General features: G+C 39.9%; 1 protein-coding gene across 1 annotated transcript in view; it reads left to right on the top strand.

Annotated features, from left to right (window-relative positions):
* The window catches only part of ITGA4 (integrin subunit alpha 4), a 57,441-nt gene that overhangs the window by 3,006 nt on the left and 35,565 nt on the right, over nt 1-18,870 (top strand). Inside the window, exons 3-9 of the mRNA XM_089519629.1 lie at nt 9,840-9,946; nt 12,314-12,440; nt 14,019-14,086; nt 15,026-15,152; nt 17,296-17,381; nt 17,963-18,025; nt 18,114-18,251. Coding sequence (XP_089375755.1) covers nt 9,840-9,946; nt 12,314-12,440; nt 14,019-14,086; nt 15,026-15,152; nt 17,296-17,381; nt 17,963-18,025; nt 18,114-18,251 — 716 coding nt within the window. The remainder of the gene's footprint in view (nt 1-9,839; nt 9,947-12,313; nt 12,441-14,018; nt 14,087-15,025; nt 15,153-17,295; nt 17,382-17,962; nt 18,026-18,113; nt 18,252-18,870) is intronic.

Here is an 18,870-nt window from a genome sequence, read left to right as displayed (position 1 = left end):
CCCAACACTCAAAACTACTATACCACGTGGATTGTGGCCTTTTGGTGTGTATTCTTGACTTGTTTAGAATGTGAAGTGCAAAAATATTCAAAATACACTGGCCATTTTTAGATGATATGGTTGCTTGCAACTGAGTTAGCTCTAGTGATTAAAAATTATATTTCAGAAAACCCCAAATGTCTCAGTGTCTCATTTCCCGCCTTTCCGTCACAAGCGTCCATGGAGCACTTATTTCATAAGCATGTGGGAACTTCAGATAACCCTTTTAAGGTAATAAAGAGTTTGACAGTTTTGGGGCTAAAGCCTGTTGAAATATACTGTTGGTTAGGAGAAGGAGAGGACACCTCTGATATAGTTTAAAAAATATATGCAGAGAGCATTTTTAGTCAGCTAGCATTCTTCTTGCCTAAATGAATTCCAGTTCTTCAGTCACAGTTGCTGCAAATGGATGGTCCCGTGGATATATTGGCAGAGGAATACTGTCAGCATTGCATGTCTGCCACTGTAAAGTGTGATATTAGACAAAATGCAGCCTATTCAAGAAAAAATGATTGCATTGTTATATTCCCTGCAGCCTTTTTACTGAAAACAGAGTTCTATTGAATGTTTCTGTGCTGAAGTTTAGAAAGAACACTAGATGAAAGATCAGCTCTTCTCTATATAAGGATTTTCATCAGCTGGTTCACACAAGCTTGTCCCATTCTCTCCTAAATTCAGAATCAAGTGCTAATATGTATTAATTAAGGAACCAATACAAAAGAAAGAACTCAGATTTCCTAGATGCAATATTTTTCCTATTGTATACTAAACTGCAATTTATCAAATGGTAATATAAATGGCAGGAGGTGCAAAGCCATAGCTGTGGGAGAGGACATACTTTCCATGCAGAAGACTGAGGGAAGCCGAATACATTTAGCAACCCGAGATGAAAGACAAGATGGCTTTCCTCATTACATGTACATAATAATCTGTTATTTGGCACTGATGAAGGTAGGAGGTTGCCTTCCACAGCATCAGGAGGCAGCAGGCTAGTTAGCAGATGCTGGACAACCCATCTGGTGCACACACAGGTTGGTCCTCCAGCACTTCATTGCTCTTCCTTTCCTGGCCAATATATGGTCAGTGATAGGAGTAATCTTGCAGAAGGCCCAAGATGCACTCTCCACCATCTCAAGTTAGGACTTGAAAAGACTGTTGAAACCATGGGCTCTATCAGTCATTGTAAACAGTACAAAGATATGTGGAGCAATGATATGACCTTCAATGTTGTGTGAAGCATTCCCATGAGAGACCATTTGTTGAAGTGGAGTACAAAGGAGCAGCTGCAGATACCTGCAGTGTGTGGGTGCCCTCTTCAAAGAGCTGCCCTCTGAAACCATATTCGTCTTTTGGAGTAAGATACCGTTCTTTGTGAATGTGCCACTTTGGTGCATTCATACAAGCAAAGATGCCAGGCCTTGAACAGAAAAAGGCTTGGCAGGAAAAATGCATGGAAGAGTACTGAGAACCTTTACATGCATGTGTATTGCTTGTTTCTTAATAAATTGCACTTGACTATCTAAACTGCCTCTCTGCTAATACTCTTTCTCAGAATTGATTCTGGTATTGTGTTTCCATGCATGCAGCTCCCATGTGCAAATATGATTACCATATCATGTTTTTGTAAGTAGGTAGCCCAACCTGTCATACCAAGCAATAATGCGGGATGCTGACTCAGATCATTTGTTAGGACTGCTGTATCAAGCTAGTCCTTTCTCATCATAGAATCATAGAGTTGGAAGAGACCACAAGGGCCATCCAGTCCAACCCCCTGCCATGCAGGAAATCTAAATCAAAGCATCCCCGACAGATGGCCATACAGCCTCTGCTTAAAGACCTCCAAAGAGGGAGAGTCCACTACACTCCGAGGGAGTGTGTTCCACTGTTGAACAGCCCTTACTGTCAGGAAGTTTCTCCTAATGTTGAGGTGGAATCTCTTTTCCTGCAGCTTGCATCCATTGCTCTGGGTCCTAGTCTCTGGAGCAGCAGAAAACAAGCTAGCTCCCTCCTCAATATGACATCCCTTCAAATATTTAAACAAGGCTATCATATCACCCCTTAACCTTCTCTTCTCCAGGCTAAACATCCCCAGCTCCCTAAGTCGTTCCTCATAGGGCATGGTTTCCAGGCTCTTCACCATTTTAGTCGCCCTCCTTTGGGCGCTCCAGTTTCTCAACATCCTATTTAAATTGTGGTGCCCAGAACTGGACACAATAGTCTAGGTGGGGCCTCACCAAAGCAAAATAGACTGGCAGTATTCTCTTGATCTAGACACTATACCTCTATTGATGCAACTTAAAATCGCATTGGCCTTGTTAGCTGCCGCATTGCACTGTTGACTCATGTTCGATTTGTGGTCTACTTGGACTCACAGATCCCTTTCACATGTAGTCTCGTGCAGCCAGGTTTCCCCCATCCTATATCTGTGTATTTCATTGTTCCATCCTAAGTGCAGTACCTTACATTTCTCCCTTTTGAGATTAATTTTGTTAGCTTTGGCCCAGTTTTCTAATCTATTAAGGTCATTCTGAATTTTAATCCTGTCCTCAGGGGTATTAGCTACTCCCAATTTGGTGTCATCTGCAAATTTGATAAGTATACCCCCAGTTCTGTCATCCAAGTCATTGATAAAGATTTTGAACAGCACTGGGCCCAGGACAGAGCCCTGTGGGACCCCACTGGTCACTTCAGGATGAAAAGGTGCCATTGCTGAGTACCCTTTGGGTTTGGCCAGTCAACTAATTACAAATCCATGTAACAATTATGTTGTCTAGCCCACATTTCACTAGCTTGTTTGCAAGAATGTTATGGGGAACCCTGTCAAAAACCTTATTGAAATCAAGATATACTATATCCACAGCATTCCCTTCATCTACCAAGCTGGTAATTTTATCAAAAAAATAGATCAGGTTTTTTTGGCATGTCTTCTTTCTCTGAAACTCATGTTAACTTTTTGTGATTATGGAATTGCCTTCTAGATGTTCACAGACTCTCTGTTTAATGATCTGCTCTAGAATCTTTCCTGGTATAGATGTCAGACTAACTGGACGATAATTGTTGGGATCCTCTTTTTCTCCCTTTTTGAAGATGGGGACAACGTTTGCCCTCCTCCAGTCTGCTGGGACTTCTCCTGTTCTCCAAGAGTTCTCAAAGATTATTGCCAATGGCTCTGATATTACATTTACCGGTTCTTTTAATACCCCTTGGATGTAGTTCATTTGGTCCTGGAGATTTATATTCGTTTAAGATTAACTAGATATTCCTGTACTATCTTTACTATCACCTTTTCCCAAGCCATTTCTTAGGGGGTTTTTTTTTCTGTGCCTGCAGCAGTGTACTGACTTGTGTGTATATGCCTTCAAGTTACCTGTTGACCTTTCATGAGCCCATGAATTTAATAGGATTTTCTTGGGAAGGAATACACAGAGCAGTGGTTTTGCTAGTTCCTTCCTCTGAAATATAATCTAAAACAGCTGGTATTTATTGGTGGAATTCATATTCACGTAGAAGTGACCATGAGCCTCAAATTGCCTGTCCTTGTTCTATAGGCTGTTGCAAAAATTGGCAATATCCATTTCCTGATTTTACCATGGTTTCCCAATAAAATAAGGGGTGTGTATCATCACCCCCATCACTGTCATCATCATGTCTTGTTTATTTGTATGCTCCATTTCTGTGGAAAAACTATGCTAAAAATCATTCACAATCCCAGAAAAGTTTTTTATATAGTATCACAGCATTTCACAATACTTCTGTAAGAAGCATTTTCCCCATCTGTTTCCATTTAGATGGAAACAGTTCTATTTAAGCCACTAAGGTATCAGATAGATAAGCCTCCCAAGGTTTCTTTAACCTGTAAACAAATAGAGAGCCCTCTGAGCAGCTAATGATGATGCCAAGCTGAACCAGATGTGCGGGGACCTATTTAAGGTTTGTAGCACCGAATACCAAGTACAGCAGAGCAATGGTTTACTTAATAAGTACTTTTTTTAAAAGGAAAAGTCTTATATCTAACATCGCATATATGTCCATCTAAAAGTGAAAATGTGACTTTAAAAATTTCAATTTTGGAGAAATCCATCTAAATGTGCTGGCAAATTGGTTTGTCAGCAAGGGGCATATTAAGGTCTTGGCTCCAGAAGAGTTGTCTCAAAATTAATCAGCACAGAAAGATAATTTTTTATTGCTTACGGGTTTTTACTCTTCAGTTTCCTGTTTATGAAGTTTTACTGATAATGAGTATTGAATTACATAAAGAGACTGTTCATCACTGGAATGTCCTTGGGAAGACAGCTAGAACCTTTTGAGAGGCAGGGAAGCAAGAACATGGAAAGCAGGGTTTGATTACAGTTTCTTGGATAGGAGTAGGCCCTCTAGACATTAGTCTGCAGTTTCCAGCATTTATTGCCATTGGCTGTGTAAGCTAAGGCTGCTAGGAGGTTGCAGGCCAACCACATCTGGAGGATTGTGTGAGTTAACAGATTTGCATTGAGTCTGTTAGATCTGACAGAGGTGGGGCAAATGATTGCAGCAATAAATAATCATGCCACTCTGCTTTGGTCAGACCTCACCTGAAATATTGTATCCAGTTCTGGCCACCATGGTTCAAGAAGAATGTGGACAAGCTGGGGTGTGTCCAGGGGAGGGCGGCAAAAATGGTGAAAGGTCTGGAAACCATGCCTTATGAGGAGAGTCTTAGGGAGTTGTCCTGGAGAAGAGAAGGTTAAGTGGTGATATGATAGCTCTGTATTTGAAGGGGTGTCATATTGAGGATGGAGCAAGCTTTTTTTCCTCTGCTCCAGAGACTAGGACATGGAGCAATGGGTTTAAACTGAAGAAAAAGACATTTGCCCTAAACATTAAGAAGAACTTCCTGACCATATGAGCTTTGAACAGTGGCATATGCTGCCTTGGAGAGTGGTGGAGTCTTCTTTGGAGGTTTTTAAACAGAGGCTGGATAGCCATCTCTTGGGAGTGCTTTGACTGTGTATTCCTGCATAGCAGGAGGGTGGACTGGATGGCCCTTGTAGTCTCTTCCAACTCCATGATTCTGTGATTCTAATCTGTTGTTTCTTGCCTCAATCCATGGGGAAAGGCAGGTAATAAATAAATATTATTATTATTACTTACAGCAGATCAGCATGCATGACTGCTCACAAAGCAGCCTTGCTGAGTTTTGTAGCATTTACCCCTAAGTGAGTGTGTGGATAAGATGTTGACATGTCACAGTCATAATAACCAGTGTTCCTCTACATATGCCAACAGTATTTTGGGGGCCACTACCATCTTCAGGCTGTCTGTGGTGGACTTCCCAGAAGCATTTGTTGCTTCATGGCTCATGAAGAAAGCCTGTGTAAGAAAGAAGGAAATGTGTTTGAAGGGAAGTAGATTGTGAAAGGAATGTGAAAATTTATTTCTGGAATTTAGAAGACAACTGGGAATTGTAACAGAAATCTTTCTGGATGCATGCCTCTACAGTCAAGGGAGAGGAAAATTGCAGCACTAAAGCCCCCTTTCTACAGAGTGCTTACTCAAGATAGGGCTTTGAGCAGGCCTCTTTCCCCCCTCCTTTTAGAAGTCAGTTGACACTTCAGCATAGTTTAAGCCTAGGGAGTGAGAAGTAGTGGCTCTCCAGTTGCAAGATTGGAGAGTCCCTTGTGGTTTTAAAATGTACATAGTTCATGCTCTGCCACAAAGTGGTATACAATTACAATATTTATAACTGCAGCAATTTGATAGATAGCTAGTTATACAGCAGCATGTATACACACACATATATGGAAGTAGTTATGAGTGGAATGTGATGAGAATTGAAAAAAATATTTTTGGAATAAAGAGGACAACTGGGAATTGCAACAGAGCCCCCACTCCATTCAAGATGTACACCTGTGCAGGAGTTATTTCCTCACAAAACATTCCTCCCATATGCTTGCTCATGTTAGGGGTTTGAGAAGGCCTGCAGAAATGTGTGTGTGTGTGTGTGTGTGTGTGCAAACTAGATTTCTAAATGTGTTACATGGAGCTAAGTTAAAATGTAGCACAGCAGTAGTTCTGTGGGTAAACTTATATGGGACACCATAACATTCGATACAAAAGTTCTTCTCTTTAAGAAAGCATGTTGTCTCTCATGATGCCCATCCACCAATGGAGCAGCATGCATCAGCAGAACAGATCCTCCCCCACGCGCGCACACATTGACTCCAGTTCTGCTCTGGAGGGTTGGGAGTCCTTTGGGGCACATTTGGAGAGAAAAGGAGAGAGGAGAAAGTTCCACTGAATGAGCAGAAATTTGATCTTGCAAGGTGATGTTTCAACTTGCACCCCCTTTCAGCTTCTATCATATTTGAACATAAGCTCAAAATTTATATGCTTACACCTTGATTTTTAGGTCCAAACAATCTTTACAAAACAAAGCAAGACTACTGATAAACTGATTAGATATGGTCTCCTGACTTTTTTCAAATGGTCATACATGTATATGAAAGGTGGTGACTTATAAGGTACTCAACAAGATAATGAGCTCACACCTATAAATTATTAGCTTCTTCATACAGACAGGCATGTTGGGAGGCTGGCAGGCTTTATGATAGTTCTTATCTGGGAAGAAGCTGCTCTATACACAGTTGGATTTACCTCTGAATCCATCAATGTGTGGGATTATGCTATAAAGTATGTTTATTGAGTTTACAAGTAGCTGTAAATTAAAATCAATTTAATTATAGGTATATTTTATTCAAATTAAAAAAAATCTGTTGATTCACCTGAAAGAACTGTATACCTTGGAATGTTTATGATTGTATTAGTATAAACCCAAAGTAAGAAAAGGAGCCAAGAGTCACAAAATAAATCCAGTAAAATACAGTATTTGTGGCACAACTAATCATAACCACATAGGTTACATAGAGGATTTCAGTGTGTTCTGTGCAGTCAGAAACTGTCACTTTTCTGAATATCTAAGGCCTGGTACAGACTGGCGCCTTGCCGATTTTAGGGCTCAGGAGAGTGGAGCATCTGTAGGCTCCCAAGCCCTACCATGCTGTCCAGGCACCATCATGGCTTGTCCCCGTCCACACGAGGACTGCCATGATGATGTACACATGACGCAATGTCCAGATGGTGCTGCGCTGCATGTATGCCACTGGTGCATGCGAAGGCGCCAATGGTGCCCTGGGCACATCCCAGAAAGAATCCACTGGGTTGTTTTTACTCTTTGCAGAAGCTGTGCTGTTTGATTGGTGAGGCCTCCATCCAGGGTAAAAATGGGTGGTTGCAGGCAGACCTTTTGGGGTGGTCTGTTCAGCCCCTAAGTTCCTAGTTTCTGGCAGGTCTATAAAAACCTCAGGGGAAAAAAGTTTTGTTTTGTTAATTGTGGCCTACATCAAATGCCTACATCAAATGTGGGTGTACTTTACACAGCTTTTAGCATACGCTGAAAGCTGCATAGGAAGAAGGGGCAGCACATCCCATAGGGACTAATGGGGCGTGTGCGTGCCGCTGCACTGCCGTGTGCATGAACCCCATTCATTTAAATGGGGCTCGAGCATAGGCGGTATTTGCTTTATGCAGGGGAGTCCGGAACGGATCCCCCACGTAAAGCAAGGGTGCACTGTACTGTGGTTTAGTTTTTGTTGTTGATTTTTGTTTCAGGAAACTATTTCTGAAGTCCTAAAATTAAATTTACACAAGGTTTACTGAGAAGCCAAGAGTTTTGAGAAGGGAACAGCTATTCATCTGACCTTCCATCTTTGTCACTGTTAGATGTGTCTCTTTAGTGCTCCCTTACATCAAAGTCTCTTCTTCTGTACGGCAGACTTTGCAGCAAAGCAGCATAGCTTTGGGCCATTCATCATCATCATCATCATCATCATCATCATCATCATCATCATCATCATATTTATTTATTTACCGCTCGTTGCCCAGAACTGGGACTCGTGTGTTAATTCCATCACATTTTCTTTTTTGGGCTTTACATATATCTGATTTCTGTTGTAAAATACTACTTCCTTAGCACAAATGGAGAGCTGCAACAAACTATTAAAGCCAGCATGGCGTAGTGCTTTGAGTATTGGACTATGACTCTGCAGACCAATGTTCGATTCTCCCCTTGGCCATGAAACCTGCCTGGGCAAGTCACATGATCTCAGTTTTAGGGGAAGGCAATGGCAAACCTCCTCTGAACAAATTTTGCCAAGAAAACCCCATGGTAGGTTTGCCTTAGGGTTGTCAAAAGTTGGAAGTGACTTCAAGGGACACAACAACAACAAAATGCTATTCTTCAGGATTCCATTCCATCTCTCACCAGTTTCATGCCTCCTCAACCAGCATTCTGTGACCACTGAGCATGTTCACTCCCCACTCGATTGGGAAGAGGGACCAGGTGGCTTTTTTTCTTTTAAAAAATTGTGCTTAACACAGGTAGAGCCTGTCTTCCAACATTCCTGTTGGCTCCTATTGAAATCTATTTATGTATGCCAATGGACAGAATGGACCCAATTCTTTAAGTAAGATGGCCAGTGCACTGCTCCCCCTGACCCTGACTTAATTTTACCTTACCTTTAAATTGACTGAACCATCTTTATTGTTGTTGTGTGCTTTCACATCGTTTCCTTCTTTGGGCAACCATAAGGCAAACCTATCATGAGGTTTTATTGGAAAGATTTGTTCAATGGAGATTTACCATTGCGTTCCCCTAAGGCTGAGAGCATGTTACTTGCCCAAGGTCACCCAGTGGGTTTTGTGGCCAAGCAGGGAATCTAACCCTGGTGTCCAGAGTCGTAGTCCAACATTCACACCACTATGCCATGCTGGCTCAGTGAATCAAACTAACTTAAAAATACATGGTGTGTGTGTGTAATCCCTGCTGAGATTTTATGCAAGACTAATTGTCTTAACTCAGCTTGTCAGCTTCCTCACTAAATCTCATATCCAGCGTGACAGTGAAACACTGTGCAGTTTGTATGTATGGGTATGCATACTCTACATTTTGCATAAAAAGTCTGCACAAAATTAGCACCTTTTTCCTTTGTGAAACTAAGTACATACACACAGAACAAGCACAAAAGGACAGGCTGAATGACCATGAATATACAAATTATCCAGTGTTATTCTATTTTACTAGTCTGTGCAAAAAGCCCAACAGTCATCACCTTCAATTTTGTGCATTTTACACAAGCATGCAAAACAACCACCACTACCCTAGTCCTGAAAATTTACAAAACCTCCCATGAATGAATGAATAAATAATTAAATAACTCTTCATTTTTATGATGAAGAAAACATTGCATTACCCATTTACCATGTGAGTATAAATTCAAAAGTGTAGTGACTGTGTTTTATGGTTCTGTGTACAGTGGGCCCTTGGTATCCACTGGGGTTTCATTCCAGGACTTCCCACGGATATCAATATCTGTGGATTCTCAAGTCTCCTTATCTACAATGGTATAATAAAATAGTGTCTCTTATATAAAATGGCAAAATCAAGATTTGCTTTTTGGATATTGTTTTTAATATATATTTTCAAACTGTGAATGATTGAATCTGTGGATGCAGAATCCGTGGATATGGAGGGCCGACTGTACTATAATGTCATTATTAAGCTGTCATAGAATCCTTGTGCTGGTGTAACTTTGGGTTTTGCAAAATGTGGATTTACTTGTAATCTTATTCTCATCCAATTGATATTACTGAAGCATATCTATGAAATTTTAATGTGGTTTATGTGTTCTCAATGATCTATCTATCTATCTATCTATCTATCTAGAGAGAAGGGTTGTGTATGATTTTTTCTTTCTTCTTTAAAGGCTCCCCAGAAGGGGAGAAATGTGGAAAAACCTGCTCAGAAGAAAGAGACAATCAGTGGCTGGGGGTGAGCTTGTCAAGACAGCCAGGAGAAAATGGGTCTATTGTTGTAAGTATATTATTTTCTTACATTCTCCAAATGCAAATGTATGGGAAAGGGTAGCTCAGTGCTAGAGCAAGTGCTTTATGTTCAAAAGGTCTAAAATTATCTTGCCCTTTCTTGGGTAGGAACAGGAGAAATCACTATCTGAAACACCCTGAACTTAGACATTATTAGTTAATTAACCTGTTCAACATACACTCCAACTGTCTCAGTTTGGCAGGCACAGTCCCAGTTAATTTTCTGTCATCTCACATTTTCAGCTGTTTTTAAAATGTCCTGGGGTTGCTCTCCTACCACTTTTCTCAGTTTACTTCAGCTGCTGCATACTGAGTTCAGTCTGAAAAATAGTTTGTACTCAATTCAGCACAGGGGAGAGGAGAGCAGATGGTATAAATTTGCCCTTCCAGTAGACTCAGGCAAAAATAAACTGCTGCAGCCTAATGTTTTCTTTCTCATTCAAAACATTGTTATCTTGACCACACTCTGATGTTGCTTGACCAGACACATCTCAATTTTCATCTGTTAAATGTTGGAAAGTATTCTTGAGTTACTGACTCACTAGATTTTTCTGGTGTTTTGGCATAACTTACTAGATTTTCCAGTTAGGATGGAAGCTCATCTGATGCTGTAATTAGTAAATTTCAGTCGGCCCTCCATAACTAGAAATTATTTATGGTAGGAAAATATTAAAAATATATAAATTCCAAAAAGCAAACTTTGATTTTATCTAAGGGACACCATTTTACTATGGCATTTATTGGGACCTGAGCATCTACAGATTTTGGTGTCTAAGAGGGGTCCTGGAATCAAACCCCACCAGATATCAAGGGTCCACTGTGCTTTTCAAACACTAGAATCTGTTAGAGTGGGTAGCTGTTTCTCTGGCAAATTCAGTAAAAAGGAACACCCGATAAGAAGAATTAGGATTGCAAGAAATTGGTTCCAGGACCCCCATGGATACCACAAGCCATGGGTGCTCAAGTCCCATTATATACAATATATACACCCAAAAAGGGCGGTTTGCCAGCACCTGTTTTTCTGCCTGAGGGAAGCCTCAGTTGCCAAACCGTGTGGCTTCCTGCCGGCGGAAAAAGAACCCACAAAAAGAGGGTCCTTTCGAAGCCGCGGTGGCAGCGTAACAAGTGCGCCACTGGCAGCGCTGTGCAGAGCGCCATGCGGATGCCGTACAGTGCTTACGTAACAATGGTGGCGCCCATGTATACATGGCGCCGCCATTGTTTCGCCCTCATCACGTGTGAGGGTTGCAGGGTGTCTGGTAGCGCCGCAGGCAATCCTTACCATGTGATGAGGGCATCTTAAAGGGCCATCTGTACTGGTCCGATGATGTAGTAAAATGATGTCACTTATATAAAATGGCAAATCAAGGTTTGTTTTTTGGAATTTATTTATTTTTAAATATTTTGAAGTCATAGATGGTTGAATCCATGATGTAGAATTTTTATGGATATGGAGGGCAGACAGTACATCACGTGGTTCTGTGGCTAAGGTAGGCAAATCTGCTTGCTGCATCATTTGAAATAGTCTTTACTCAAATGTTTATCTTGTTAAGTTAAATAAAAAAAATGTCCTCTACCACTGATCTTTGCAAATTACACTTCATGACAAGGAATGGGGAGGCAGAGAGCTGACAGCATTTCAGTTATGCAGAATATTTTTCTCTATGTGCTCAAAGGTACTGAAAATAATTCTGATTAGGAACATTCTACTCTGACTGATCTAAAAAATGTTACTCAGGGTCAGCAGTGACAGCTTTCACTCCAGTCTGCATAAATCCACTGGTCTGTTTTGGAAAATGTTTTAAGAGTCAACTTAATTAACAATAACTCCACTAATTAAACAAATTCAGTCATTAGTGCTGGTGGTAATGAATTAATTTCCCAGTCTGTGACATTAAACATTATGTAATTAATCTCAAGCCCAATGTTCCAAGTTGTGAAAAATACTGGATAACTGCTATGAGAGAGCAAAATTCAGATTTGAGTTTTCAGGGAACACCAGTAGTGAATGGAGCAAAAGGGAAAAGAGTGGGACAAAAACTGATAGCAGATATTACTTTAAATTTCTTCCTGCCAGTAATTAAGCCTTTGGAGAGACATCTCAGCCTCTTTACATTTGGGGGGAAAGCCCCCCTCCCCATTCTGGGAAACCACTAGACTATGTAGGAGGGTTGGAATTGGCCTTGGGCCCTCAGGTTCCCCACTTGTAGTACATATGATACTGAGCTAGATGGACTCATGGTCTGACTTGGAAAAATGTCTCTTTAAGGATGTTTCCTGTGTCTTAATGATGTTTTCTTCAAGCTACCATTGCAATTATCGCACTTATTTTCACATTTCCTTTGTTTTGCTGTAGGCCTGTGGACATCGATGGAAAAATGTGTTTTATATTTCAGAGCACAAATTTCCTAATGGTGTTTGCTATGTGATACCATCCAATTTTCGGACATTGTTGAGTCAAAGAATATGTCCCTGCTATAAGGGTAGGTATATATGCTGCCGTTCAATAAAAAAAACAGGTTTTTATTGGGGATTAATAATTATTAGCACACACTCAGTATTGGAAAGCTGGACTTTGGAATGTGTCTTTGAGAGTTTTATTGTGGCAGCTGTGATTACTATAAACAGTTATTAATTTAAACAAAAAATGAAGCTGGTTAGAGGATGGATTGTACAACTCTTTGTATTATCATGACCATGGAGTCAATATACATAATGAAATAATGTTCCTCACAGTAATTCAGAAGTCATCCATATCTGAGGTGATGTTAGGTAATACAGTATGGTGGAAGGACAGAGAAGCAACATTACTGTCTCCTCCCCTGATGCTTCTTGATGTGTCTGTGATGTGAAAGTCTTAGGAAGTATTTTATCAGGGTCCACACTACAACCTAAGGAAGTATTCTGGACTTAGTCTGGAGTAAAAGGGAACTTATAGCAACGCCAAGCTCAACTTAGTTCATGGTAGAAATGGAAGCTCCTTTCAGGAAGGAGGAGTTATATCAAGTCCTGCCAGGTCAGGATCTGTTTCCCCACATTTACCTCATTTAGAGCAAGCATGACTAAGGAAGGGCCAACCATGTTCCTCTGGACTGGGCTATGGCCTGCCCATGTTCTAACCAATGCTATCCAATATCACTACTGCAAATCCTTTTGTTAGAAAGTTGTACAGTAGATACAGGGTAGGAAGAGTTCCTGTCATTCAGATGACTGGCTTGAGAAGAAGCATGCCAATGAGGTATCAGTTGAAGTGAGAGCAGAGGTATTCTGCCTACTAGGCTTCCCTTCTTCCTCTACACAGAAGTAAAGAAGGCTGGCAGTCACAATGCTCATAGGCATAGTTGTTGTCTGCCTTCAGGTTTCTGACTTAAGGCAACCCTAGAGAGCCAGCATGATATAGTCGTTTAGTCTCTATAAGTCAAAAATGACTTGAAGGCACATAACAGCAACTACAAGGTGAATCTATCATGGCTTTTTCTTGGCATGATTTGTTCAGAGGCTGAGAGAGTATGACGTTTCCAGAGCTGAGCAGAGATTTGAACCCTAATGTCCAGAGTCATACTCCAAACCATTTCATTATGCTGGCTCTCTCTCAAAGACATAACTTTCCTGATATTTTCCACCCTCCTATTGTCTGAGCTTCCATGGAAAATATAATTGTTTTCCCTAGCAGATATTGCTTGAAATTATAAATGGGATGAGAGGAAAGCAACAGTGTTACCAACACATCTAGACTGATGACGTCTGCTACAAAAATGAGCAAGCTGTCATTCTTCGTGACTGTACAAAAATGTTCTAAAATTAGACTGTTCGTTGTGATAATTTAGAGTTTCATTAAAGTAAAATTGTATAGTGACAATACATTTTGATCAGACCAGTTCTCAAAGCCTTTACTCCTTTCATTTTACTGTACTGATTTTTTTCTCTCTCAGATGACAGCAATTTTACTTTTTGCCAAGACAACTGTAAAGTATTTATGATCATATTCAGGGAGGATTATTGTTCTGAGTTGCTTGGGATTTTTTAAAAACATTTTTTCTGTATTTGTTGTGAATATTCAGATTACTGGAGGCGATATGGAGAAAAATATGGGTCATGCCAAGCTGGAATAGCAACATTTTACACAGAGGTGTGTATTCTAAGAATATTACCTTTTTTATAACTGTATTAGTTTTCTTTTCTTTTTTTAATCTGTAAATTTGCCCTCCTTTTTCAGTAAATCCACATTTAGTCTGATGCCAAGGCCATACAGTGAGCAGGGATTTGAACCTGGATCTCTCGTGAATAACATCCTAATCAGTACATCAGTCTTTCTCCCATTGCTGTTATGCAGCATCCCGGGTGATTGTTGGTCTGATACATCTTGGAGTTGCAAGGGAAGGGTGAAGATGATGCTGAACTAGATGGATCAGCTTTGATTCACTCTTACAGAATATGGTCATGCTTCAAAGGCAGTAGTGTAAATGACTATTTGCATAGATTCTCATATCCGACAATCTAGATTCTCAGGCTGCTGTTCTAAAGGTAATATATTTTATAACAAGCAAAGTCACTGCAACAAGATTTTTTAACACACATTATGGACCATATATTTTTAAATATAGAATTACCTTCTCTATTTTGAAAATATAAAAATAATATAAAAGACCATAAGGTTTTATTGTCTGCTTCAGAATAACCTATTCAAAGCAGTAATAAAATGAACAGCATTCCATTTGGTGTTGTAAAGATCAATATACTTTACCAAGTACTCTTCTTTTTAGTTTTGTATAAAGATAATGAGTTCTAAAATGTTCTGCAGAAAAGAGCAAGTTTGCTGATCATTTTAAAGCTTGTGGCCCTCTTGGAATTATTTGCAAACATATTCTTTAGCAGTGGAAATGCTAAACACATTAAACATTTGCAATACATTTCACTTCATTGTACCTACTGAATGATATAGCAGTCAAATAAATGTGACTATGGCTCGGTAATGCCAAAGACTTTAAAGCAGACAAAGCAGGAATAAATATGACTCACTCTGATTATCTTTAAGAACTTAAGACTTAAGCCTTTTGTTTTCTTCCAGGATTTAATTATTATGGGAGCTCCAGGATCAGATTATTGGACTGGATCTATCTTTGTATACAATAAAACAGCAAACATCTATCTTTCATATGTGGATGATAGTCAAGTAAAGTCTGGGAGTTATCTAGGTAACTGAAATATCTTATCAGTCTTTTTCTGTATGGGCACCTGCTTCTTTTTGCTAGTTATTGTTGGTTTTGCTGCAGAGGAAATGATGGATAGTGCATAATTTCCTTGTAAGAAATGAACCCATCACTTGTACCTAAGATGTTTTCTCCCCTACATACAATAGAAAGAGGACAGTTTCTGCTATGACAAAGTTGTGCTGGGTCCTATTGTGTGATAGAAGCTTTGGCACATTATGGGTGCACTCATAGAATCATAGAATCATAGAGTTGGAAGAGACCACAAGGGCCATCCAGTCCAACCCCCTGCCATGCAGGAACCCTCCATCGAAGCATCTCCGACAGATGGTCTATGTTTAAAGACCTCCAAGGAAGGAGACTCCACCATACTCCAAGCGAGTGCATTCCACTGTCAAACAGCCCTTACTGTCAGGAAGTTCCTCTTAATGTCAAGGTGGAATCTCGTTTCCTGTAGCTTGCATCCATTGTCCTGGGTCCTGTTCTCTGGAGCTGCAGAAAACAACCATGTTCCCTCCTCAATATGACACCCCTTCAAGTATTTAAACAGAGCTATCATATCTTAACTTTCTCTTCTCCAGGCTAAACATCCCCAGCTCCCTAAGTCGTTCCTCATAGGACATGGTTTCCAGACCCTTCACCATTTTAGTCATCCTCCTTTGGACATGCTCCAGTTTCTCAATGTCCTTGAATTGTGGTGCCCAGAACTGGACACAGTATTCCAGGTGGGGCCTGACCAAAGCAAAATACAGTGGCACTATTACTTCTCTTGATCTAGACACTACGCCAAACATCCCCACACTGTAGTATAAATGGACATAGACTATTTGAGCATTATACAACCCTCATGCAGAGCAGCAAAATTGCACAACTCATATCAATAGCTAGGTGCTGTTTCACAGTGCACAATATATGACGCACAACTGCACATTTAACTTTAGTCAGTTGTTTTGAAAGTCCCATTGGAAAAGTCAAGTGAAAAAAAAGCATTCCACTTTGTCTGCTTCATGTTAGTTTTTTTAAAAATGTTATTTCATGATCTGTAAGAAACATGAGCCTTTGTTTTGTTTCTGTCAAGATACAATAATACCACCATTAGACTGACTAATTATTAGAAAATAATAAAGAATGAGCTTAGGATAAAATCTGCATATTTGCAGCCTACACATAAAAAGACAGTTTAAATTGGGGGAAGCTGAAATAAAGGGAACTTCAGCATGGACTAGAATCATAGAATCATATTTGTAAACATGCAAAGCACATGCTGGAACTGGAGGCTTGCATTCATTTTTTGCAAACACAAAATACTAACTGAATTATTTTGTGTATGAATTCTGCTGTTCAAGTGTGTTCTAATTGGAATTGTACCTGCCTATAAATATTTTTTTTTTAAAATTTCAATGGAGGGAGTCTTTCCTCTAGGTATGTAAAAGAATATACATGTGCATTGTTTCCCTCTGTTTAAATGACCATCAAAACTGTTTCCTGTGTAGAAGGGTCTTGTGGAGGGGATGGAAGGACACAATGGAATCTGTGCACTATGGCCAAGTGTATTAAGTAAATCGGGTTGTGAGAAGCCTTTTAACTGTCAAATACTTTTTTCACATCCATATTCCTGAAAGACAGGCAGGGTACTACATACCAGTCTGTAAGTAAGGAAAATGGAGGTACATACATGTATAAATGTACATGTCTAGTTCTTTTTGTTGTTCCTATTTTACATATAGAAAAACAAAATTAAAGTTAAAAAACATTCAGAATGGCTTCTGGTGCTAAAGAGATTGGGCAATAACTGCTTGTCAGTTGTTAAAAACATAGGCCTGTTGATCAGCTTGCCATAATAAAAGGCCACATGCATCCACCAGCAGCCAGATTGGCACATCTTGAGAGTTCATTTGAAAAGTTTGTACATTTATGACAACATGGCAAAAGTTTGTGTAGGGTTTTGGATGTGCGTTTAGGATATCATCATGTGTGAAATAGATGTCTGAATCAACTAGATGTCTGAATCAACACTGTAATATTAATTCCTCTAATTTCATTCCTTCAAGTTTATTGGATACTGGTCAGAATATTGCTGTGCTATGTCTGAAACTGTTGTATTTATTTATGGCTCTTTTATGGACAGGATATGCTGTTGGAGCTGGTAACTTCTTGTCGCCAAATAGCACAGAAATAATTGGAGGTGCACCCCAGCAGGAGCAGACTGGTAAAGTAAGAGTTAATTTTCCCCTCCCCTTGCAGTGGTGGTGGTAGGATATCAAATATATGTGTGCGAGAACAATTGTATAGTCTTGCGGTGGTACAGAAGAGCTGTCTGTCTGAGGTGCCATGGCATATTTTCCAAAGTGTTTTTCTAGGACAATTTTTTCATGGGTGAATGCTACTTATTCTTATGACTCTAGTTGCCATACATCTGAGCTGGGAAGTGAGTGATTGCACTTAAAACCACATGCACCTTGTGGCATCTGTGACCTGGAGCTCATACACTCCATTGTTACAGTGCGTAAAAATGGAGACACAGTACATCAGAAGAAGAAATGTGATGGCAAGGGATACATTGCCATAATGTCTGAAGTTCTCTGATGTGGGACATCAGGTAATGGGGTGTATTACTTCTAAGGGTGTAGGTCAAGTTATTGCCCAAGACAGAATTCTGAGCTATGATTTACAACCGAGTAAAGATGATCTTGCCTCCTTGTGCTGTTAGTTTCGCTTTACTTCTGTTATGTAATAGATGTTTTAGCTTTTAGAGGGCATACATTGTTATTAACTCTTATTTTTCCCTATTTTAGGCATACATTTTTAAAATTGAGCCAAGACGACTCTCAATCCTGATAGAATTAAAAGGCAAAAAGGTAATGATTCTATATTGATAGAGTCTGCGACTGTTATCTGCCCCATTATGATTCTGTTATTAATCCTGTCTCTTTTGTGTGTGGCCAGCTTGGTTCTTATTTTGGATCTACAGTCTGCGCAGTGGATCTTAATGGAGACGGCCTCTCAGACTTACTTGTTGGTGCACCAATGCACAGCAAAGTCAGAGAAGAAGGAAGGGTTTATGTTTACATTAATTCAGGCACTGTAAGTGTTTCTTTATTTTAACATAAGGGCAGTGTGGGTTGATTCACAGGGATAACTGATGCCCTATTCACAGGACAAGCGTTCTGCAAATGGTTCTTCTGCATTTGAGAGCTTCCTATAATTAATTAATTAATTAATTTGTTTTATTTATATACCGCTATTCCAAAGATCATAGCGGTGAACAGCAAGTAAGCTAATTAGCAAGTAAGCTAATTTGCCCCCAACAGTCTGGGTACTCATTTTAGCGACCTCGGAAGGATGCAAGCCTGAGTCGAGCTTGGGCCCTTTTGCTGGTCTTGAACTCGCAACCTTGTGGTTTTGAGTGAATGGCTGCAGTACAGGCATTTAACCACTGCGCCACCAGGGCTCCATAAAAGGTGAAGTTTGTTTGTTTTTTGTCATAGAAGTGAGGTGATGAGGAAAATCTTTCTGAGAGGAATTTCTGCCCTTTCATAAGCTGTTAAAAAGCTTATAAAAGTTGGCAGCTCTACACATTTGATACCCTATCATAAATAAGCAAACCTTTAACTTTGTCATCTGTTTGTACTGAAAATAGGGAGCAATATAGGTAAGGACAAAATATCCTAAAAGCCCTGGAAGCTAAGCATGGACAGCCCTA

The sequence above is a fragment of the Sceloporus occidentalis genome, unplaced genomic scaffold (genome assembly GCF_023333645.1).
Source record: "Sceloporus occidentalis isolate IW3139 unplaced genomic scaffold, rSceOcc1.0.p SCAF_4, whole genome shotgun sequence".
Lineage (NCBI taxonomy): Eukaryota > Metazoa > Chordata > Lepidosauria > Squamata > Phrynosomatidae > Sceloporus > Sceloporus occidentalis.
Note: the sequence above shows the minus strand (reverse complement) of the source record. Positions and strands in the feature narration are given on the sequence as shown.